The following is a 25,099-nucleotide window of genomic DNA, read 5'->3' as shown; positions in this document are numbered from 1 at the left end:
GGCGCAGTTGGTTAGCATTGGGCAGCTGCCAGGTGGGAACGCGTCGTCGTTTCATTCCTTTCTGTCGCGTGTCGTGTCACAAGGATAGCAAGACGTAGTACGATTCATTATTGTTGCTGCCTAGGTGCGTTGACGTTACTGTAGTCTCTCTTGTAGGGGCCCAGGACTCGGTGGCCTTGCTGGCCATGGATCTTGGGTTCATACTCGTAGCAGAACCAGTAAATGGGCTGCCCGTCCTCCAATAAAGCTCTTTGCTGTTTTCTGTATATTCGGGCTTATTTTAGAATTGAGCAAATTAGAAAAAGTTAATGTTAGGAAAGACATTTCTATTCCGTTCTGTGTAGTTTGGAAAAAGCAGGTGGCCCTTGCATTTTAAAACAGTTTTGGGGAAAGATTCATGGTTTGTTTAGAAAAATGCATGTGAGGAATAGTAGGAGAGAGATTTTTAAATTTTTGTTGAATTTTTTTTGCAGAGTAAAACAGTGCAACTTTAAAGAAGGAAAAGTAGAAGCAAAAATATATAAAGAAGTATCTTCTACTCTTTACAGCAATTATAAATGCATTTATAATTTCTTTTCTATAGATATTGCTCCATTCTTTCCATATTCTTTATAATCGTCAAACCCATAAAATCACAAGTTCATTTTTATTCTATTTTCAGCTTAAAGTCCATACAGGATTCCAATCACAAAATGTAGTTGCTGCCTTTTCCCTAATCAAATAACTCATTTTTTGCCATCTCTGCAAATTCTGTCATCTTCACCAACCTCTATTGTGTGTGTTTCACAGTGTTTCCATCTTTGTGCAGGTGTTAATGATCTTGCTGCAGATAAAAAGTGAGAACAAGATTTTGACTGGCAGACAGTTTTTCTACAAGGCCTTCCAATCTATTTAATTAGCCAATCTTACAGTACATACCGTGTTTCCCCAAAAATAAGACCCTGTTTTATATTTTTTTGAACCCTGAAATAAGTGCTTGGCCTTATTTTCGGGGAGGTCTTATTATTTTGGGGTGCGTGGAGCAAGATGGGACTCCTCTTGCCATTGTAGCTGATTTCCAGCTCTGCGTTTTATTTAATTAAATTAAATTAATTAAATGTTTAATTTTCGGGGAGGGCTTGTTTTCAGGGGGAGTCTTATTTTAGTGTACGCACTCAAAAGTCCGATTGAGTTTATTATCAGGGGATTTCTTATTTTCAGGGAAACAGGGTAGCTATATAGGTGTGCCCCTATACCTAAAACAGTGCTTTTCAAACTTGCAACTTTAAAATTGTTGAACTTCAACTCATAGAATTCAACAACCAGCATTTTAAAGTGCCAAGTTTGGAAAAAAAGAACCCAAGGAATATTATTTATGGCATTAATCTTATTGGTTTTCTAAAATACAACTTTTGTTCATACAGCTGTGTTGATAATTTTAATAATCTCCGCTTTTTGGAAGGAATTTTGCTTCCAGAAATTGAGCCTTTCCACTTTACTAAGTTAAAACTCTATCTATCCATCCATCCTTAAGCTGACAGAAAAATACACCTGCATGGGATTTGCTATCCCTATTCCAGTCCCAGTCCAGTTTCTGCCAGTCACCTGTCTTGCTTCCAGAACTGTTTTAAATATCTTGATGCTGCCCTTAGTTGGTCTTGGAATAAGAAGAGAAATGTTCCTTTTGACAGTGGTACAGTTTAGGAAATGTTAAAACTATCTCACAGTGTGGGGATAAAGGCAATATTACAGATGCAAGTTTCTACTAGTTAGTTGAAAAAGGGGATATGGTTTTAGTCATGTAGGTTTCAGTGAATCTTGTCTAAGTGAAACTGACTAGAATTCATCCTGTATTTTTTTGTATGGAAATGTAGCCACTTGTTGTGATAGAGGGATGGTAGAGGACAGGAAGGCCTGAAGAAAGGGATGGTAGAGGACAAGGAGGACAGGGAGGCCTGGAGGAACGTTGTCCATGGAGTCGCAATGGGTTGGACACGACTTTGCAACTAACAAGAAGCCACTTGTTAAATTATTTAAAATTTTGGTTTTAAGTTTGTGGTGCTTAGTCAAAAAAATCTGATGATTACAGAATTATATAATGGCTAACACTGGAAATTTAAGCTTAAAGTTCCACCGAGCAAGTAACTTAATTATCACTATACTTTGAGATACTTTTTTCCCTAGTGTTTGCTGTATGTGTATTTGGTTGGTTTTCCATATGTTTTTCTTCTTGTTCAAAATTAAATAGAAAAGATGACTATGAACACTACTAAGGGAATAAATATATTCCTTTATATATGAAGAAGGGGGATAATACCCAATAACATTTTATATCATCTGAGCATTAACAGAATATTTTATGTTTTGTCAGTTTTGCCTTGCCTTTTATACTTCCATTTTCCTAACTATAGCAATGTAGTACAATGCCAATTTTCTTAATTCATGCTAAGATCTTTATTATATGCATCACATTCTGGCAAATGGCAGAACATTTCAGTTACTAATTCCCTCAGGTAACACAAACATTTGCTTAGTTTTTAATTTTACATTTACCTCGTGTCATAGCTGTGCTTTCATATTGTACAACTTCTATCATTTCTACTGAAAGGCTGATTAGCATTGTCAGCTGTAATGAAAATGATTGATAGCAGTGACTGTTAATAACGCAACTCTCCAAAAGGTGATTAGTAGTGAAGGCAGTGTTGATAACAACTAATACATGATTTAACTGATTTTTACTAAATCACAATTTATTGGCTTATTAATCATGCATTAATTCGTATGTTTTATATGTATGCTTATCCTTTATATATATATTTTAAATATTTTTGTTTTCACAATTATTAACTCTTTGTAGTCTGCCCTTTCTATTAAGACCATAATAAAGATTTGAAAAGAAGCTGTAATCACATTAAGACTTAGCTTAGTGAGTATATCTAAACTAAAATTTTGAGGCATCTAGAAAATCTTCTAGTTCAGAATCAAAATTAATTTCATATGTCAATCAATGAGTTCTGCAATAAATCAACATTTGAAAGGAACCATATATGAGAAGCAGTGTTGTGTTTTCTTCCTCAGTTCTCATATGGTGATGGGATTCAGCAGCCCCCAAACTGAATATACCAGGTGAGTTAAGCAGGCAGTTTTTCACATAGTGATGTGCCAAGTAATAAAGAGCTTTATAGGTAAAGACCAGCTCTTTAAATTTTATGTGGGAGCTACTAAAGCCAATGCTGTTTTTATACTCCATGTAAAGTAAATGATTGAAGCAAGAGGTATGCTTTGGGAGAAAAGGCGAAATCTCCTTTGGATTGAGCTCAATTCCTGGTGATTTCATGGTCAAAGTCATATACTTTGTTTAGAAACATATAGACATGGCAAGGGGAAATGGGACTGGCTGGATGCCATTTTTTTACATTCTCCCCTTGGTTAGGTAAAAGAAACATTGGCTGATTTATGTTAGTTTTTTAGTATTTCAAGATTGACTGCAGTGAGAAAAAATAGGGGTGGGTCTGAAGATGTTTCTGATGATTTTGGGGAGTGAAAGCAGGAGCCTTTTGGGAAAGCTTACATTCACCAAGGTCTATCCCAAAACACATCTTACCTCCTACTCCAACCCTCACTATTGCCTTGCCTCACCTGTAGCAGGTCCTTCGTCTTGAAAGAGAAATGATGGGGCACAAGCAAAGCAGAGCAATGCCCATTCTACAGGTTTTCACATTGGATAGAAGGGAGGCTATAACCATTTCAAACACCAGAGCTGTTTTGTGGCATAGGTGCTGCTGCGTTTCATTTCTGTTCTTATTTTTTCAGAGGTTTAGTAAGAGAGTAGTAGTGGAATCAATCACACTATTTTTATACTATGCTCAAATACTGATAAAATAGGCTGTCATTGGTCCTTCTATTAGGAACATTGTGGTAAACAGTGTTCAGCTGTGCTTCCTGGCTCAAGATAATTGAAAGCAAACAGAGCTATGCTGCTTTGCCCTATGTCCTAAATTAGTCGTTAGATCATAGCCACTGACTAAATAATGCCAGGCTTTTATCAGCCCCTATAAAAACAATACTTTAAAAATCACTTCTCTTGGTTTTCTGATTTAGGACTAGGCCACTGAAGGGAAATGAACTGGAGAATGCATTTCAGAGTCTCTGCAAGGAAAACTGTGCTTCAGACTGCCAGTTTACAGAGATTAATTGGTAAGTCTCAGACTGTTTCAGGTAGCTCGCTGGATCTGGGAAAAGCATATCGGAGTTTAGAAAGGCTATGGAGATTTGTGACAGTAGGTGGACAAATATATGGGAGTTAAAATATTATGAACAACAAAGGGAAAAGTTGAATATAGGAAACAATGCTGTTGAGATCCTCATCTAGTCACTAGGAATAAAGCTCAATTTACTTATTTTTACATTTTATTGCATAAATTGTAAGCAAATGCAACATATAATAAACAATGATAAAACTACTCCCATATGGCAAGCGTTAACCATGTACAATTTTGTTTTGCTGAGCTAAATTATTTGTCATTCCTCTACAAAATGATTCTTCACTTTCAATATTTTCCCCAAAAATGTTTTTTAATAATTTTTAGGATGGAAGTCTCTGGATCTCTGGATGTATGCCCAGCATCAGCATTTTGGAAATTCTTCCAGTCTGACAGCCAGCAAAAATCTTCCCTTAATTCCATTCAGATCTGCCGTCTGCTTTCCTCATGGAAAACATTTGCTGCAGAAGACTTCAGAAAGTAGCTTAAAAAATACAACAGACTTGTCTGGGATAAGGTAAGGCCTTGATATCCTTTGTGTAAATATTCTTTAACATGAAATTCTATTAAATCTTATTTAACAGTAAGGCTCAGTAAAACTCAGGAGATTTTTGACTGTTTGTTATGAGCCTATAATAAGCTACCTTTCAGGTTCAAAGTTCTCATTCTTATGATAGTTTTATTGCTGGCAGAAGGAAAGGATCCAGAGGACACTTTGTCTGTTTGGTATTAGATTAGAAAGCATGTAAAAAGCTATTCTCTGCATAAAATGATATATATTTTAAAATGTCATTAACTTAATAAAAAATACTTTTAAGTATTCCAATCCATAGATAATAATACAATGTACAGTTATCAGGCATACAATTTAAAAAGATTTTTTTTAAAAAAAAATAAAATTATTTAAACTAATGTAAAAAGATTTTTTGTTACAAGGACAAAATCATCCCCATTTAATGATACTGTGGAGGAAACATTTATGATGTTGGATTGTAGTCAATCTCCAGAGTATTTTTCAGAGCTGTCTTCTGTGTTTTCCATAAGAATTCAGTTTTATGGGAATCAGGGTAGAATCCTTCTTTTTCAGATCAGGTTCTAAACATTTGGCAAGTACAGCAAAATAAGTTGGTCAGGAGAAAGATAGCATGAGATACCTTCTACATTGCTTTTCTGACAGAGACAGACTTGTCAGCAGGGTAAGACTTTTAGGAGAATGGCTGTCATTTTTGGCCAATGCCACTTTTTGTGCTTGAAATTGTGTTAGTGCTGATTGGAGGGAAGTTACAGTAATATATTTCAGATGTTGCCTCCATTCAACTAAGTATTTTCATACTGCATATCAAGGTCCAACTTTTTTGTTAGCAATTAAACTTTAATCAGCTTTAATCCTGCAGATACAGTATATCTAATACCCTGCTCTTGAAAGTCTATCAAAGCGTCCCCAAATGCAAAAAAAAAAAAAAAAATGGTGAATACCACGTTTTACATAACATGTAAAAAGTGCTTTTCTGTGTAAAAAGTAGGAGCTAGCAAACATATACTATATGAGAAATGATGCCATTGATTGTCCGTTTTGGCCTTAACTTTAAATGGAATTATCTAATAATTAAAAACACTCCATTCTCCATTGAATCTAATGGTGCAAATATGCCCAATAAAGTTTTTTTCCCCTACTATATCCCCATGATGTTGCTTCACTTAAGTCCATGAATGAGAAAGCCCTAAGTCATCCTTGGCTGAACTGATGGTGTTTTTCACTTTACCTTGGCATGGTCCAAGGACAATTTGTATAAAATTTCTTAAGCCATATCATCCTTTATCAAGGAAGTCAAGCGATTGCAATTATTTGAATGAGAGACAATAGGAACTGGTAATGGGAACAGAAAGCTCTATGCTAGTATAATTTTTTTTCAGCTAAAGGCTGGGTAGATCTGGGTAGAGATTGCTTTAACTCCGCATCAAGGGAAGAGGATCATGCTGATCCTTTTCTGAGTAAATTAGATAACAATCCATGGATGGGTATGCCTATAAATCATGGATTGGACTGGAATATTGGTTCTTATTTTTTCCCTTATAAATGTGCTTCTTTATAATCTAAAGCAGGGGTGTCAAACTCGTGGTGTCACATTGTCGTTACGTGACATATCACAACTTTTTTCCCCTTCACTAAACCAGGGGTGGGTGTGGCCCGCATGTGACGCATCCGATCCGTGGGCCATGAGTTTGACACCCCTGATCTAAAGCATGCTTACTGATAATGTTTCCTGCAGGACCCAGGGAGTAAGGTTCTTGTCCCTCTCCACATTCTCAAGAGTGTTTTTTGGAATTGGCCAAGGAGGAAATAACGGTGGAAATAAGAAGCTCAGCCTAAGAGATGTGATGGAACGCATCCGGAAGAAAGAATGCCATAGGATAGTAGTGATGGCTGGAGCAGGACTCAGTACCCCGAGTGGGATTCCAGATTTCAGGTACTGTATGGAACTAGTTTTATGGCTTTGCCAGCTTTAACCAAATAAGCATCCACCTCACCAAGCCACAAGGATGGTCATCCATGAAACCTGTTTTCAGTAGGTGTCACACTGTCACATAACTTTTATCATGTGTTAAATATCAGCGGCTCAAATAGGTATTTTTTTTGGAACTGTAGAGAAATGTCAATGTAATTTTTCTGCCTCTCCCAACACAGAGCCTTGTTTCCTTGAGCTACATGAAATGTCATACCTTCAAGAGTTTCTTTAAAGGTTCTCAAGAATGATTGTGTTGCTAACAATAATGTTAGTATTATTGACCAAGAATCATTCAGCCTTTTACTTTCCTTTTTTCATTTGATCTTGCTATTCTAAGATATTAACACACTTCCTATTTATTTATTTAGTGTTCAACTAGATTTGATTATGTGGTTATTTCAGAAACATTTTCAGAACTGGTTTAGCATTGTCATTTTCTTAAGGTTGAGAGCAGGGATGAAATGTAAAAATGTTTGCTACCGGTTCTGTGGGTGTGGCTTGATGGGCGTGGGTTGATGGTCATGTGACTGGGTGGGTGTGGCCAACTTGACATCATTCACTATTAGAGCCAGGAGCTGCACATTTTGAAGCACATTCTGCCCTTCTGAAGCCCCCAACGCTTTGAGTTTCCCTCCACCACCCAAGAGAACATCGGAGCCTTCTCTTGCAGAAGCAGAATCCAGGCACAGAAATGGAAAAGGGGGGGGATGGGGAGGAGAAGGTGTAATTATCAGAATCCAGATATAGAAATGGAAAAGGGGGGGGGAATGGGGAGGAGAAGGTGTAAGATGTTTCCTTAGATCGCTGACGCTCCCAACAATGAGTTTGGCAGCGATCTAAGGAAACGTCTTCCAGCTCTTCAAGATCAACTTTAAGCCAACAGCAAAAGTAGTGGTGGCGGGGTGGGGGCAACGGGGGCATGTGTGTGTGTGTGTCCATCCCTCCCTCCGCAAGAACTTGGAGGCAGACACTACCCCTCTGAGGAAAAGAGGCGGTGAAGCCCTGGCTGTCACCTGGGAGAGGAGGACCACGGAGGGACACAGACACACACACATGCCCCGTCGCCCCCGCTGCTGCTACTTTTGCTGTTGGCTTCTTGGCAAGTCGATCTTGAAGAGTTGGAAGACGCTTCCTTAGATCGCTGATGCTCCGAACAATGAGTTTGGCAGCGTGGAAGGCAGGCAAGCATGGCAGGCCTGCTGGGAAGGGAGTAAGCTGCTAGCTCCCTTCCCCACAGCCCTGCCATGCTTGCCTGCCTTCCACGTGGCCTTACACTTGCCTGCCTTCACAAGATGGCCACGGGAAGGCCGCATGGAAGGCAGGCAAGCATGGCAGGGCTGCGGGCCGTGGTCTGGTTCGGGGGCATGGCAAGCCAGCAATTGCTACCGGTACAGCAAACTAGCCCCAATCTCCGCTACCGGTCCTCCCAAACCGGTAGCATTTCACCCCTGGTTGAGAGGGAGTGACTGGCCCAAGGTTATCCAGCTGGCTTACTATGCTTACATCAAGACTAAAACTCATGTTTTCCCATTTGTGATCTAACACTTTAGCCACCAGATCAAACTGAATTTATAAATTAGTTGCAAATTAAAAATATTTTTCTACAGTTGGTCCTCACCAATAGTAATTGGGACAGGAATTTGATTGCTAAATGACATGGTTATAAAGTGCAATGTCACATAATTGTGCTGATTTACAATGGCAGTTCCAGTAGTCATTGTCATTAGGTGAATCATACGTGACGGTCATGTATTTGCCATTAGTGGCCTCTTGCTGGCTTCCTCATTGACTTTGCTTATGGAAGCCATCAATGAAGGTTGTAAACCACAATGATTTGGCCATGAGATGCTGCACTATCATAAGTGCAAGCTGGTTGCCAAGCACTTGAATTGCTGTCGTGTGTGCAGGAATGTTGCAACAGCTGCAACTTAAATAACCCATTATAAATACCCCTTGTTCACTGTAATTTTAAGCAATTGCTAAGCAAGTGAATGTTACACAAGGACTACCTGTATATGAATTCATTTTACCAGGTAGGCCAGTCATTTCTGTTGTCTCCAGTGATACTATTGGAATGTTGTGTTGCCTGTTGCATTTGGTAACTTGTGGATAGCAGCAGAAACCAATTAAATATCTGCTGTCACTGTCTTAAAGTTGGGTGAGGTGAGCTTCTTCCTTAAAGCAAATCCAACCTATTGCATGCTCATTAAAACCCACATACATGCAAAGTAAAATATGTCTGGGAGAGGTAAATTTATTAGGTCCAACAGATGTTCTGTATTTTGTGGTGACTTCTTGGGATAATTTTTTTCTTGTCAAAATACTTCTAACTTGGAACATTCTAGATGTAATTGTTTTGTTCTGAGTGAAAAATAAAATGCATTTACCACTTTCCTTTCCTTAGAACTCTAATCATGTTGATTTCTTGGATTAGATATTTCAGTACTGTACCTAGGTATTTCTCTGGTTAAGGCTTGGTGAACTTGGATTCCTGGCCTATCATTATTCTAATTTTACTCTACTACTCTTTTTGCAGGTCTCCTGGGAGTGGGCTATACAGTAACCTTCAGCAGTATAATATTCCATACCCTGAAGCCATATTTGAACTTAGCTACTTTTTCCAGAATCCCAAGCCTTTCTTCAGGTTAGCTAAGGAGTTGTACCCTGGCAATTACAGACCAAACTATGCCCATTATTTTCTTCGACTTCTGTTTGACAAAGGGCTCCTTCTGCGCCTCTACACACAAAATATTGATGGGCTGGAGAGAGGTGAGCCACTTGCTACTGGCTCTGAGAAGATAAATTGAAAGCAGATTACACAGCAGTAATATTTGTGGTGATGGTGAGGGATCATCCATTTTAAATATCTTTTGAGTTGGTGAAGATCTTATCTTCCTGCTTGTGTGTTCTAGTTGCTGGGATTCCTCCAGATAAACTAGTTGAAGCTCATGGCACATTTGCTTCTGCTACATGTACTGTCTGTCGAAGAACATATTCAGGAGAGGATTTCAGGGTAAGCCACATTGCAGCAGATAACAGCACTCCAGGAATAGTACAAGTATTACATGTATCATTTTTAATGCAAATGTACAGTGAGCCTGCTTCTGTTGATTCCAGGCCTCCAGAAAGGTAACATTTCAATCAGTGGTGAAATATAAAATTTGTTACTACCAGTTCTGTGGGCGTGGCTTGGTGGGAGGTAATGTGACTGGGTGGGCGTGGCCAACTTTTTTTTTTTAACTTTTAAAAGCATTTTTTCTACAACCTCTTTGGCTGAACAGGTTGTAGAAAAAATGCTTTTAAAAGGCTATGGCGATCCCAGGTGAGCTGCGCGATCATCAGAGGCTTTTTTTTTTTTTTTTTACTTTTAAAATAATTTTTTCTACAACCTCTTTGCCCGAAAAATGCTTTTAAAAGTAAAAAAAAAAAGCCTCTGATGATCTTGCGGCTCAGCTAGGCATGGGGGGGGGGCAGGGATTTTTGCTACCAGTTCTCTGAACCACCCACCACCATCGCTACCAGATCAGGCGATCCGGTCTGAACCGAGAGCATTTTACCCGATTTCAATCCTTGAAAGCCTTGTCCTACTAGAACACCAGCCAGTGGAGATATCTGCTCCTCATCTTTACCCTCACTTCATAGGGAGCATCTCCCTTACCCCACATCTCTCATGAGACAATCCGAGATCATCATCTTTTCTCACGTATCAGTGAAGTTAGCAGTGTGATTTCTCCAAAATGCAAAGCAGTCATTGATAAGACAAAGACAACCAGCCACTAATGCTCCTCCAGTTCTTAGCTTTTTCCTGGCTGCTCCTATTCATAGGCTAGGCCTCCTTCCACTGGCCAGGCTAAGAAATCACAGTTGCTGCCAAACTCACTGGCTCCTCTTTTCAGGTGGATCCACGTATTTCGACTTGATCCTAGATCTTTGCTTCAGCAGGCTCATAGGATTGCCTTTGCTTTTATTGCAGTTTTGGTGTGCGCTGTCCTCAGTTGTGATGTCAGTCTTGTGGCTTGTGCTGCCTGATTAGGAATTTATATCCCTATTATCTGATTTCATTTCAGGGGGATGTGATGACTGACAAAATTCCCAAATGCCCTGTTTGCACTGGAGTAGTCAAGCCTGATATTATATTCTTTGGAGAAGCGCTTCCTCATCGGTTCTTCTTGCATTTGACAGATTTTCCTATGGCAGACCTGCTTTTTATCGTTGGAACCTCTCTTGAGGTCTGGCTATTATGAACATGGGAAAGAATAAGAGATGGGTTTTTAAGACGAAGTGATTCAGAGACTCTGGAGAACAGAGAGAAAAGCCATGAGAAGTCAAGGGAATGGAAGGGTGGCAGTTCAGCAATCAACAAAAGAGATGGGAAGGAATTTCAGAGTTTTAAGTTCATTATATTGTAGAACAGGGGTGTCCAACCTTGGCAATTTTAAGACCTGCGGACTTCAGCTCCCAGAATTCCCCATTCTGGCTGAGGACGTCCATGAGTCTTAAAGTTGTCAAAGTTGGATACCCCTGCTGTAAAGCCTTAAGAATTCATTATCTTCAGCTGTCTTCCCCTATATGAATAATATTGCAGGCCACCTTGCTAGGAGGTTTCACTCAAAATATATTTTAAAGACTCTTAGGAAAATCAGCATATAAATAAAAGTACTGTATCATCATCTTAAATCTTGACGGTACCATTTTTAGTACCCTGTGATTTGCGCACGGCTCATATGGAGTGGGCATATTCAGATGTTTGGTGTGAGCTTTCAGTTAGCATTTGAAGATCTATAACAATTTTTTTTCTTAGAAAAAATACCCTAAAGTGCAGCAATTTTTACTTTGCAAGAGAGACAACTCCGTACACTCTCCTTTCTAATGCTTTATTTTAGGTGGAGCCCTTTGCTAGTCTGGCAGGAGCTGTCCGTGGTTCTGTGCCCCGTGTTCTGATCAATCGAGACCTGGTGGGGCCATTTGTGGTCCAGTCACAGCACAATGATGTAGCTGAACTGGGAGATGTAATCAGTGGAGTGGAAAAAGTGGTAGAACTGTTAGGCTGGAAAGAGGAGTTACAGGAACTAATAAAAAAAGAAAAAGAAAAGGTAGGTCATTTTGATTTGAAAACTTTGCGTCTTGCACTCTTTTTATTTTGCTGGCTGGAGTTATGAAAACAATACAATTAAGGATAAGACTTTAATATAGACTACGCAGTTATTTTATCCATCATAGTTATATAGGTTTATTTTTCTTGCATTTGTTATAGCCACCCAATTCCACGGGATACTATCACTTTCCATCTTGTATAACTCAAGGGAAATGACTATGTCGCCTGTCCTTTGTGACTATTTATTGCATTTTATTATTTAATTCAGTAACATTTTGCTTTCTCAGAGTGAAATTTGAGATTTGGAAACAATAAATGAAATTATAATGTGGGTATTCCTTGCATATCAAACACTCATTCAATAACCAAAGTTGCAGTAGAACTGAATGAATGGTACTTAAGATAGTTCCTCTAATTTCCTGCCATCACAGCACCCTAGAGTCACATGATTGTTATTTGCTTACCTGGCAACCAGCTCATACTCAAAAAAGTTGCAGCATCCTGCAGTCATAGGATTGCCGTTTGCAACCTTCCCTACAGGTTTCTCAGAAGCAAAGGCAATGGGGAGTTGGCAGGGAAGGTTCTGGTCAGACTCCCACCTTCTGCTCACTGCACCACACCCTTCTTTTGGTTTCCCTGGCCTTTTATCAACCTGTACCTTTCTTCCCTCTGTGTCCCTGTACTCGTGTGAATGTGCCCCCCGTTCCCTTGGCCTCCCTGCACTCGCAATGTACCATAGCACACTCCCAACTCATGCAGTCTGTGCCAATTATGTAAAATGAGCATCACTCTGTTTTGAGAGAAGGCCGCACAGACATATGTTAAACATATTTTGTCTGACAACCCAGAATGATATGATGCAAAACGTCAGTACATTCTGCTCAGGTTTAGGTAAACATAAGTGTGGTTAAAATTGGTTCTTCTTTGTGCATTTATTTTACCATTTGGCAATGGTAATGTTTTTGTTTAACTAAATACAGTCTCTACTTCATCACTTTTTCTTTGGGGGGGGATCTCAACAGTTGGTGTGGGTTGTAATCCATGTTTTTTGTGTTTTCAGCTGGATATAAAGGAGAAATAGAAGTGTATTCTCTACTTTTGGACAGATTTAACTCCTCAAAAAGTAACGTATGCCTCAGCCAAAGGTTATAATGATAAATTCACAGATTGGGGTGAAAAGGGGTTCTTTTGTTCACCTAATAGGTAACGGTAAGAACTATCTGGAGATAGTAATTTAATTCCTTGGACATTTTTGACGCCTCAGAGCAGAGCATGTTCTCAAGGCTCTTCGGGAAATGAAAATAAAATAATTTGATGAAGACTAAACCTTTGGTCCCGGTGACCAACCCAGATTGGATCCTGCAAATAATTTGAATTTTATTTTCTATGAAGATAAGCTGTAAACATTTTCAATGTAGCTGCTACCTCCCTTTTAGAAGGCATTAATTTTCTCCCATATTTTTTTTTTTTTACTTTTTCCACTTGGATTATTTGAGTCATTTAAAAAGTATCACAGATCTGAGATTTTAGTCAGAGCCTCAACAAGAGTATTATTTCATTCATACTGAATCCATGATTTTCTACCCACTTGGAAGAAATCAATATTGGGAGTGCAGTTTTTTATCAAAAAGTGAATTCCAGCTTTATTTATTTATCAATGTGTAAAGAAAAAGTTCTTAAAATAATGTGTATATTAATTCACAGATATCACTTATGTATCTTGAAAAGATAATTTGTTTATGCGTCAACATTTCTAGTAAGAAACTAGCACATACAGGAATGCTATACTGTAGCTGCTGGATGAATGTGTAGCATTTGCAACTACAGTTCAATTTAAAGCAAAATAAAATCTATTTTAACAATAGCTCAGTATTTCTTTTGACTAATTAAAGCTTTTATTCTCTGACCTTGATTTTATTTAATACTTATATTTCAAAAAATCCTTATAATTTGGTTACATCAATCCATCAAACTATTCAACCATTATTTGAATCCATTCAGCAGATTCAACATCAGTTAACTAATTTCCTGTTTATCCTCCTCTTAAAAGAGATAGTGGTGTGCCTTTTAAGGGTTTTTTGTTTCATTTTATAGTAGTCATTACAATAAGTGAAGAGCTATTCAGAAATTTGTTGATCGACTACAACTCTCAACAGCCGTAGCCAAAATAGGCTAAGGTTAAAAAAAATGCTTTGAAATGTAATCCAGCAAAATCTGAGGAAAGTCACAAATTCCCCTTTCCTGCCTTGTTATCTTCGTAAACTGTGACTCTGGAGGCCTCCGCCGGTCCCGTTTTTGCCCTCCCCGGCGTCCAGAAGCACTCTGCAGGCCAAAAATGGGCCCATTTTTGGCCTGCAGAGTGCTTCTGGATGTGGGGGAGGGCAAAAATGGGACATGCAGAGGCAAAAAACTATTTTTTGTTCTTGTTTTCCTCCTCTAAACCTAGGTGCGTCTTATGGTCCGGTGCATCTTATAGTCCGAAAAATACGGGTAATTAATGAAATTGATATTTTGTTCCCTTATCAACTCAATATTGTCTTGACTGTAATATTCCTGTAAATGGAATCATCCACATTGATTTTAACTATGCCTTACATCTTCTATAAATATCCATCTGTTTTTAAGAATCATCACCCAAATAATTATAGACAAAAGTTCACATCTTGGTATTGGAACAGTTTGTTTATTCCAATGAAAAATTTTAATTTACATTTGTGCTAAGTTTTGAAATGCTAGTAAAATGAAAACAAGCTGGGAAATGGCATTTCTTTCTAAACCAGGAAGTTTAAATTCAGGTAAAGGATAAAAGTAACCTGTGAATGCAAAATGCTATCGAAATACAGAAAATAAAGCAGATAATTTATGGAAATAAAGCAGTCTTTTGTCTCAACAGTACAATGAGCAATGTTATTTCAGACAACTAAACTTGTAGGAAGAGGAACACAAATGTAGTTACGACTGAAAAGATCAAAGTCCTACTCCAAATACTGTATATGTACTTCATTGTGGACCAAATACATCTCTGTATTTCCCATATATTCCCATATTTTATTTTGTGTGGTAATTTTATTAAACATTACAATTAAAAATTTAAATGTTAATGCAAACTAAGAAAAAATAAAAATGTACAGAAAAAATCGTGCAGAAAACAGAAAAGAAAAAACTTAAGGAAAATGAATATAAAGAAATGACTCCCCTTTATCACATGCATAAACAATTTTAATCTTTTTATCTTCTCTTAAAATACAAATTATCTCTTACTAGATCTCATCTCATCTATAAACAAATCCTTAAAACTTCATTACTGATCAACAAAAGTCCATTAAGCATTACCAGAGATGTTTATTTTAACTTGATCAAATAAACCAACTTTATATTTCTACCTTTTATTTTTAACAAACTTGATTTTTAATCCCTTCAAATAATGTTTTAGAACTTGGTTCTTTTTCTGTCTCACAATTCTTCTCACAAAATTCTTTAAAATTTTAACAAGTCTCTGGTAAATCCAATATAGGGTAGATATCCAGATCATTCTTTTCATTTGTTATTTGTATATCCAGTGTAGCATTTTTTTTCCTATATCACTTGTGTAGCCTATTACTTTTAAGTCATCTGTCTTATCCAGGAAAACATGTTCCTCTTCCATAACATCTTTTAAACACTGTCTATTTATAACAGCAGACATTCTGAAAATTAACTTTTGTGCTATTGTTCACAAATATCCCTCAAAAAGTTTAATCTTACAGTATTTTGTTCCACCCTATACTAGTAAATCAAGTTTAAATGTCCTTTAATTGTAATTTTCAGTTCCTTCTGGCATCCAATTTTTAAAATGTTTGCAATGTTGTGTTAAAGAATTCAAAAGGACAGCATTTTCCCTGGGGAAGGATTCTTATAATTTCAGATTTTTATTTCAAATTTATCTGGAGTATTGCTCCATTTGTAACTTTTCAAAATCAATGTTCTAATCATTTTTTTGCAATTTAATTAGAAAGTTTTTTTTTAAACTCCTTAAACTTAACCCGTTTTGCTAAGGATTGAACTAAACTTACCCATTGCTGTAAAATCTGTTGTTCCAAGGATTCTGAAAACAGTAAGGAATTTCCAAGTGATTAAAAAAGGAAATATGTGAACCTTGTGTCCAAAAGGACGTGAACTACGGTTTGAATGAAGATAGTGCTCTCTCATCTTCCAAAGCCCTAAACCTGCTGGACTCTTCATGAGGAGCAACTGTCTGGACCATGTGTGGGCAATCCCAAGTCCTTTCTTATCTGGAGAGGAATCCAAAAGAGTTGGTCCACTTGCTGTCTCTTCATTCCACTGTAATTGTTGGCTCCCCTGTCTTTAGCTCCTCATTTCTTCCCTGGAAATTCTACATTCCCATATTTATTTAAACATACTTCCTTGCACCTACCTACACACACACACACACACACACACTCATACTTTCAACAATGGCTCTTTCATGAAGATTTCCAACCATCCTTCAAAGGTAAATGTTCCCCTCGCACATATGTGCTAGTCGTTCCCAACTCTAGGGGATGGTGCTCATCTCCGTTTCAAAGCCAAAGAGCCAGCGCTGTCCGAAGATGTCTCCATGGTCATGTGGCCGGCATGACTAAACGCCAAAGGCACAGGGAACACTGTTACCTTCCCATCAAAGGTAATCCCTATTTTTCTACCTGCATTTTTTACGTGCTTTCGAACTGCTAGGTTGGCAGAAGCTGGGACAAGTAACGGGAGAGCACCCCATTACGCGGCACTAGGGATTCAAACCACTGAACTGCTGACCTTTTGATCGACAAGCTCAGCATCTTAGCCACTGAGCCACCACGTCCCTTTCCAACCATCCTGAAGGTGTTCTAAAAAGGAACGGTATGCAACTACATTGATTGTCACACAATACATTCATAAAAATGCACACTTTGTTCACACATTTTCATAATATATTTCTAGACATGTATATTATACATACAAATTCATATTTGCCTACATTTCCCATAACACAGTTTTTAAATGTTGTGCTTGGCCCAGGGATTAAGGTAAATCCCTAATTCATACAATTTTTTCTCCCTAAACAATTGACTACATGTATGTACCCTTAGTGTTTCATGTGTTGTAAGCTCACTTGAAACCACCCTCTCTTGCATCCTTGCCAATCTGCTGGAAAATCTTTGGAATGCATCAGAGGGTGAGACTCTTAAACAATGAGGAGAAAAGACAGTCAGAAAGACAAAGCTATAAAAAGCTTTCAACAGAAGTGCTGTAGGGTTGCCGAAAGAGAAATCAGATGGATCTGGGTGGAGGAATCTAAGCCATCGAAAGTCTTTTTCCAGGTGTTTGTATCAGAAGATCAGTCCTGATATATAGAGACAATAGCAGGTCCATAGACTTGTGAGAAATAGAGGATGATGACTCAGTCTATTTCCAAATCAGAATCAGATGATAACCTCTGCTCAGCTATCTGATGAACAGCTTCATCCAGGGAGGTTACATTGACAGAGCTTAAATTGCCATCAGGATCCAGGCCCATAGGTCTGATGATTTGCTGTCTTCAAAGGAGAAAAAGAAGAAATTGCAGGGATGAAAAAAAATGTGGTTTCATCCTAGAGAAAAGCCTTATAGAAACTGCCACGAAATGTCTTCTGACAAGTGAATATAATGAAGTGTTCATTCATCAATTTAAGCCCTGAAGATCTTGTGTGAGGATCTGCATCCTTTTATTAAAATTGAAAGAAAATATTTCCAGAGATTGATCCACAATGCATGTACTGGGACTGGTTTTGCTAACTGACATTTTTTGAAGAAGGTATGAAACTTCAAAATATTCTAAACAGACACATTGAAATGTAATTGCTGTTTGTTTTATATGAAAAACTCTTAAGCGATTTGTAATTCATCTTGGCCCCAATCAGATGTCTTTTTTAGCTCAGTTTTTTAAAACCTTTACGGAAATCCATACTGAATTTAGAACCTATATATGGCAAACCTATTAAGATCCTTTTAACTACCAAAGGAACATGACTAAATTTCCTGAGTCTCAGTTCTGTGAAGGTCTTAGAAAGCAAACAGTTCATACAGGAGATACTACTAAATAATATGGAATGCAAATTCTTCAGGTAGCCATTAGGATGTTTAAAGTAATAAAATTATGCTTTCCTCATATGGCTCAAGCAGCATTTTAATGCTCATAGAATCCAACAGAATTTTGAAACCCAAACAAAATTAAACTGGTATATTAAGTCATATCCCCCTGCAAAACACATTAACCATTTAGTATGATGTGTGAACTCAGCCTAAGAACATGGTTTTGGGATCCCTAATGTTCTGTAGCAAGGCCAAGCCAATGTTAGAATTGTCACTGGTAATTCTGAAAGTAATAGCCCTAACATTGTTCTCTGTTGAGCTAACTGGAAAATTGCTCTGCAATTCTTTCTGATATCATTTCAGCTGATATCTGATATCTTTGTCAGAGACATCCTATTAGTCACCTCCTAAAATTCCACTTTTCACATACAGCAAGATTTTTCAGCGAGACCAAACATGTATGATACCATGTTTCCCCGAAAATAAGACACTGTCTTATGTTTTTTTGAAACCTGAAATAAGCGCTTGGCCTTATTTTTGGGGAGGTCTTATTATTTTGAGGTGCATGGAAAAAGATGGGGCTCTTCTTGCCGTCTTACCTGATTTCCAGTTCTGCGTTTAAATATTTTCGGGGAGGGCTTATTTTCGGGGGAGGCTTATTTTAGTGCATGTGCTCAAAAGCCTGATTGGGCTTATTATCAGGGGATGTCTTATTTTCAGGGAAACAGGGTAACTATTACAAACTGTCCTGGATAATTTTACTGAAGTTTGAAGGCAAGGCACCACCTCAGCCCCTTTCAGTGCAGATTATAGTAATACAGGTAAATGAAGAAGAAGAAATCAATCTCTTCAACCATCCAGTTGCCTTCAGACATTTCTTCCAATGTTAATAGAACTCTCAAACTAAGTAGCAAATTAGTTCAAAGAAAATGAAATAAGTTGAAATAGCTTGTCTGAATCCATTGTAATTTTGTATTTTAGAGGTTTTGATTTAACCAATTGCTTTCTTTCAGCCTGTTTGCCTACTAACAATCCATTTCTGAATAATTATGCTGAATCATTTAGTACCTGGAGAGTTTGTCAAACATGTTCACCAGTTTCATTGCCTCAAGCTCCTTCTGTTCATCTGTCATCCCTTCCATTGGATTGGGAAGCTTTTCCTCCACACGTCCAGTAATAGGATTAATGCTAAATAGTTGAATCACATAGTAACCCAAAGAAAAGAAGGTAAAATATATGAAACACAAACAATTAATCAACAAATCCAATTCTTCATTATTTTTTCAGGAAGGTAACTAAGATCAGCTTTCCCATTCGTAAAAATCAAAAGGGCACAGGGACTTGGAAGATACGATAAACACATCAAAATTTATATCACATATTCCCTTGGATGTTGTTTTTTAACGGATAAGAGTAAAAAAGGTATGGCGAGTAGCCTAAAAATATAACTCTAACATTCATTTGATTAACACAAACACATGCTACTAAAATGAAGAGGAACTATATGGAATATGCAGATGATGATGTGTTTCTCTCCCCAAAACATGTCCATTCCATTATTCTTAATTCAGTTTTGTCTATCAATTTTCTGTTACTATTCTTGCTTCTAAGGTAACAAGGAAATTCCCAATTTAATAACAGTACATCTTACATAGAAGAGTTTCCTTTCTAGACATTAAGTAAATGTATGTAAATGTACAATAAATGTGTGCAGAAAAATTGGAGGTAAGGTGAAGCAGGAGGGAAACATATTGCATTATATGTTTCCCTCCTGCTTCACCTCTTCCAATTTTAGAATAAGATGTAATTAAAAAGAGAATGTCAAAACACCTAGAGTATAACTTTGTGTGTATCTATTGGGCAATTGACTCTTGATAACTGTCACTGTCAATTAAGTCAGAGGACTTAAGCTGGAGGTAAAAGGAATTGTCTATTTGTGAATAACTTGGCAAGAAGTGAAAAAGACCACTGAACAAAGAAGCAGATAGAAGAAACATAAGAGAAATCAAATAATAAAATGAACTAGGGCAGGGGTGAAATACATCAGGTTCTGACAGATTCTGGAGAACCGGTAGCGGAAATTTTGAGCAGTTCAGAGAATCGCTAGCGGAAATTTTGAGTAGTTCGGAGAACCGGCAAATACCATCTCTGGCTGGCCTCAGAATAGGGTGGGAATAGAGATTTTGCAGTATCCTTCCCCTGGAGTGGGGTGGGAATGGAGATTTTGCAGTATCCTTTCCCTGCCATGCCCACCAAGTCACACCTCGCCGACCAAGCCACGCCCACAGAACTTGTAGTAAAAAAATTTGGATTTCACCACTGAACTAGGGGCAGTCACAGAGCAGCAGGTCTTTTTAAAAAAATTTAAAAATGAGATTCAACTGAATATCAGGAGGTATTTTTATGGTAAGAGTTCATAAGCAGCAAAACGGGCTTTGTAAAACAGCTGTGATATTCATAGGGAGGCTAGTTGATTTAATGGATTCCTGCAAATGATTTATAAGTTCATTCCATCTCATCTATGCTAAGATTCTAACATCCAGATACAACAGGGATTTGCACCAAAGAAGCAGAAGCAAATATATTTAAGGAAGCAAAGCATGAAATGCACCCCTACTTCGGTTTTGCTTCCTTGTATTCCTCTGTATCAGTATCTTCATCCTCAGAGTATTCTCCTTCTGTCTGCCCCCCAGCCATGAGGCCTCTTGCTGCCAGAAGACCAGCAGCATTTCCATATCCCGTGTACTTCACAAACCGTGACACTGTTGAGACATAGAAAGTCAAACTTTCTCTTATTAGTGTAGAAGCAAATGAATTCAAATAGTAGCACATAGTCTCATCTTCATCAGACTAACTTTTCAAGGAGGTAGATTCTTGCAAACTCCCAGATAAAAAAGAAGCTGAGATGACTGACAGGATTCCTCTGTTACTGATACAGCTGGATGGAAGCATGACTCATTTGGACTGGAAAAAACTCTTGATCGTGACCACTTGTTTAGTACCATTCTTCTATATTATAGTGAATCTGGTAAAAATTTAATTCTATTTTTCTTCAGGCCACTTCTTACCTTTTCCTTAAGTTAGTATAATAACTACATTAGGTTAGGGTTATAGATGTCACATAGGTTATATAAGGTTGCATACTGTCTACCAGGTAAACCATTTAAAAGAAAAATACCACTCTGAAAAAGGCATCTTTGCAAAGCTGCTTTTCCTATTGTAATGTTCAAGAAAACTAACAGTAGCTTTGCTGTGAGGAAAAGTCTGATTAACAGCTATAAAGTATTCACAAGCCCGGCAGCAACAAATTTTCTTCAAGTTTATTTATCTTCTTTCCTAATTTTAAAATTGGTCCGGGGAATGATATTTCCCTTCATTTCCATGCAATGTAATTTAATCCAAATCCCTATGAGATTCCAGTTTACCTGTATTCTTAATATTCAGCCACCATCCAAATAACGTCTCAGTTAAGATGGATTAGCTTGTTCCTATTTACTGATTCAAACTGCCAGCATACAACAGGCCTGAGATGAACAAGAGAGAGCATGGATAATTACCACTTTCCTTGCAGAGTACAAACAGGAACTCAGCAGCACAGTGTTTCACATCCGTGTCAATGTGAGTCATGAGGCGTACAAGTTTATTTCTCAGCAGGTTTCCCACCTCAGGTCTATTTTTCACATCCCGTAATGGAGGAAGTACCTGTGAATCCATGGAAAGCCAAAAGTGATGCTTAGAGCCATATTAAACTTGGTTTCATCAAGCCCTGAAAATACTGCATCAAAGATGCCTCAGTAAGAATAATCTCATCCTGACACTATAACAAAGATGTCTTCTTAATGTACTGATGTACTGATATATTGATAATTCCTCCCATTTGTACTTTCGTGGCTTTGTTGGACCCTGATTTGGAGGAGGGAGGAACCAGGGAGGGCATGGCCCCCTCCAAATGAGTGGAAAGGCCAAGGGCTGAGGACAAGGTGGTTCTACGCTCGTCTGGCAGTGGGGGAGAGCAGCTCAGCAGATGGAAAACCACCTGGAGGAGCGGAGCAGGTGCACTGATCCAACAGATGACAAGCTCCAGACCACCACTAATGAAGAACAGTTACCTCCCCCATCCAATCCGTGGGTAAGAAGAGAGCAGAGTCACAGAGGAGCTTGCAAGGAAGCAGCCCCATCCCTCCTCACAAGGAACACATGGGGAAGGGTGATTTAACCAGACGCTGGGGGAAGTAATGTTTGCCAGGAACATCTGTTTGCTTTGATGTGCATCTTTCTGGCTTTCGTGAATACTGCCTTATGAACCTTGGATCGTGTTGTACCTTTGTTTTAAGGAATTTCCTTGTCTGTCGATGGACCCGGGCACTTTCAGTCAGCAAGTTCAACACCGGGGTAAGACTCTCCTTGAGTTTATGACCCTGTGAAAGAGGCGTAAAAAGAAACAGATTTAACTGTTCTTTTTAAGTTTTCCATGCACAAAAATGGTGCAGGTCGGCAAAAGACTACATCACTCTGACCAAGACAAAAAAATGTTTTTTTAGGAAAGCCATCTAAGCTTCATTTTTACATAAAATTTCCTCCCCAGTTTCCCTTTTAGCAACTACTACTACATATTTCATGTCCTGGCATTATTATGTTCAATGTTTACCTGTATAGCTTTTTTTATAATGAATGGCCTAGCAGGTGGCAGCATCTAGTCAAGGTTTGATTTCAAAAAGCTCTGCAGGATCAAACCTGGTTAGTAATTAGATAGAAAACTATCACGGCATCCCATAATTTAGTCTAGACCAGGATATTAAAAAAAAATCCCAGAAAAAGACAACTACAAACCACCTTTGTATTATTGCCAAAAGCCCCTACACATTTGTTCATCACTAAGAAGTCAGCTTGACTTGAGGGAGTCTTCTTTTTTTAAGATAATGAATAATCCTAGCATTAATGCATGCAAAAAGCAATATTCTTCTGCATGAATGTCTAACTGGGTGAGAGTTGCTTCATGTACAGGTAGTCTCTGACTTATCACCAGTCCCTTAGCGACCATTCAAAGTTATAATGGACTCCCCAAAAGGTACTTATGACCTGGTTCCAATGGCTGCTCCCCTCCCACAGTCACCGCATTTTGGGCACTCAGCAACCAACTCGCATTTATGACCATTTGCAACATCCTGCAGTCCATAATTGCCATTTACAATGTTTTTGTAGAAAACCAGAATTTACTTCATTTTCAACAAAAACATCCCATGGTAACAATGGGTTTGCTTAATGAGAGCTGCAAAACAGGTCATAAAATTGGGTGCGTTACATGGGTGGGTGACCTGCTTTATCACTGTTGTGACTTTTGACTATGATGGACAGGTTATAGTCATAGTCAAGGATTACCTGTATTAATGAAAAGCAGAAGCATCTGGACTCACTAAGACAGTGTTTCTCAACCTTGGCCACCTGAAGATGAGTGGACTTCAACTCCCAGAATCCCCCAGCCAGCAGAGCTGGCTGGTGAATTCAGGGTGTTGAAGTCCACGCATCTTCAGGTGGCCAAGGTTGAGAAACACTGCATTAAGAGATATCTTTCTGATTGGTGCAAGAAGATTATAAAAGATGATCACATAACCCCTGGACTCTGTAATCATCATAAATATGAGTCAAGTGCCAAGCATCTGAATTTTGATCACGGGACCATGGGGATGCTGCAACGGTCCAAAGTGTGACAAACAATCATAAGTTACTTTTTTCAGTGCTGTTGAAACTTCAGATGCTCACTAAATGACTTGTTGTAAGTCGAGGATTACCTGTACCAGGCTGATTGCTACTACATAAATTTTCTTAGAGAATGATAAATAATTGAGATTTTCATCTTCGTGTGGTAGGGTAAATGACATATATTTAAGCACAGGATGGACTCTCAAATGAATCCTAATCAAACATGGGTATCATCATAAATCAAAGTAGCTTGGGACAAGCAAGGAAGTTGTGAAAATGTTTCGCTTTACCTACCCTATCAAGACGTCGATCAAGGAAACTCAGGAGAACATTGACAGCATCCATATTGACTCCCATGTATTCAAGGGAGCCCCGGTGGACCTTGGGAGTCAGCAAAACATCTAAACACTTGAGAGGCAGATTGCCCAAAAGGTTGATTGTATGGCTGAAGGCAGGATACAAGGCAAAACAGGAAAAATTAGCAACCAATATAAATGAAAGAATGCTTCATTCTGAAAACTCTGGTACTTTCTAGGTTTTAGCAATAGGAGAACAAATTTCAAATTGTGCCATATAAAACAATAGCAAACCCTTCCTTTATAGTTCAAGCTTCCATCATCTTCTCCATTTGCTGTTATATATCCATTCTTAGAAGTCCAGTAGAAGTCACAAATTTGCCAGATCTCTTGTTCATAATGTGCAATGTGCCCACATACTATTATTTATTAAATGTACAGTATATCAATGTCTCTCCTTATACAACAATGTAAACATGGTTTACAATTGATCAAAACACAAATGATAAAATACAAGAGTAAATTCAATTCAAGGCAAAATTACCATTTACATCAATGAAATCAAAGTTAGTTCAACTAATGAAAAGTGGTGGAAAAGATGCATTTTCACTATTTTCCTAAATTCCTGCCCTAAGATCACTAGAAAAGGCTTTCTCCTGTGTACTAGATATGTACAAATTTTCAGCAGTAACAGCAAATATTTCCGGTTGATAATGTTTATAATTATTTAAAGTTATTGTTGGCTGTGTCAAGTACATCAAGCAGAATACTAAAAAACTCTACTTTTTTAATACTGCACAAGCTGCATAATTTTTCAATGCTAAAGCAATCTCAGTCATAACATTCTTTTTTCACTACTAAGAATTACTGTATACTGTATTGGGGTCCACATTTTTCTCTTTTAATAGTTTTATTAAACTTATCGAAGTATAAAATACAAATGAAAATAGTGGGGAAAAGGGAGGGGAAAGGGGAAAAAAGAAAGAAAAACGGACTTCTGACTCTTTTTAGCACAAGAGTTATTAGAATATAACTCTTAGTTATTAGAATATAACTTTTATTCTAAACATACAACCTCAACTTTTTACTTTTACATAATAATATGTATTAAACATTAAACATTTCTGTAACAACAAACTTAACTAATCAGCAAAACCCAAAGTCAATGTTTCA

The 25,099-nt window shown here is 37.9% G+C and overlaps 2 protein-coding genes across 7 annotated transcripts in view; one reads left to right on the top strand and one right to left on the bottom strand.

Annotated features, from left to right (window-relative positions):
* The first annotated feature begins 6 nt into the window (after nt 1-6).
* SIRT3 (sirtuin 3) lies at nt 7-13,707 on the top strand. 4 transcript variants are annotated; one of them, XM_070957345.1, is made up of 10 exons: nt 7-32; nt 3,058-3,105; nt 4,081-4,176; nt 4,569-4,758; nt 6,512-6,709; nt 9,285-9,517; nt 9,661-9,761; nt 10,816-10,977; nt 11,632-11,841; nt 12,904-13,707. In XM_070957345.1, the coding sequence occupies exons 3-10, from the start codon at nt 4,101-4,103 to the stop codon at nt 12,922-12,924; spliced, it is 1,191 nt and encodes a 396-aa protein (XP_070813446.1). In that variant the 5' UTR covers nt 7-32; nt 3,058-3,105; nt 4,081-4,100; the 3' UTR covers nt 12,925-13,707. The 4 variants fall into 4 exon arrangements, with proteins under 4 accessions (XP_070813446.1, XP_070813447.1, XP_070813445.1 ...); XM_070957346.1 differs by lacking the exons at nt 10,816-10,977; nt 12,904-13,707 and having other exon boundaries at nt 11,632-11,923; XM_070957344.1 differs by lacking the exons at nt 7-32; nt 3,058-3,105; nt 12,904-13,707 and having other exon boundaries at nt 4,012-4,176; nt 11,632-11,923.
* A 799-nt stretch (nt 13,708-14,506) lies between these two features.
* The window catches only part of RIC8A (RIC8 guanine nucleotide exchange factor A), a 28,234-nt gene continuing 17,641 nt past the window's right edge, over nt 14,507-25,099 (bottom strand). For all 3 annotated transcript variants that reach the window (XM_070932117.1, XM_070932133.1, XM_070932125.1), the window contains 6 exons: nt 23,925-24,075; nt 22,253-22,348; nt 21,488-21,632; nt 20,548-20,692; nt 18,999-19,118; nt 14,507-17,395 (listed from right to left, as the gene is read on the bottom strand). In XM_070932117.1, coding sequence (XP_070788218.1) covers nt 17,260-17,395; nt 18,999-19,118; nt 20,548-20,692; nt 21,488-21,632; nt 22,253-22,348; nt 23,925-24,075 — 793 coding nt within the window. In that variant the 3' untranslated portion in view covers nt 14,507-17,259. The remainder of the gene's footprint in view (nt 17,396-18,998; nt 19,119-20,547; nt 20,693-21,487; nt 21,633-22,252; nt 22,349-23,924; nt 24,076-25,099) is intronic.

This window comes from Pituophis catenifer, unplaced genomic scaffold, assembly GCF_029215685.1.
Source record: "Pituophis catenifer annectens isolate HBS135680 unplaced genomic scaffold, rPitCat1.0.hap2 SCAF_1, whole genome shotgun sequence".
NCBI classification, from domain to species: Eukaryota; Metazoa; Chordata; class Lepidosauria; order Squamata; family Colubridae; genus Pituophis; species Pituophis catenifer.
The sequence above is the reverse complement of the archived record's forward strand: the minus strand, read 5'-3'. Positions and strand labels throughout refer to the sequence as shown.

Coding starts and splice junctions, on each gene's coding strand:
- SIRT3 (XM_070957344.1), top strand. CDS start 4,101: ATGAACTGGAGAATGCATTTCAGAGTCTCTGCAAGGAAAACTGTGCTT. Junction 4,759..6,511: donor ACAGACTTGTCTGGGATAAG/GTAAGGCCTTGA, acceptor TGTTTCCTGCAG/GACCCAGGGAGTAAGGTTCT. Junction 10,978..11,631: donor TCGTTGGAACCTCTCTTGAG/GTCTGGCTATTA, acceptor GCTTTATTTTAG/GTGGAGCCCTTTGCTAGTCT.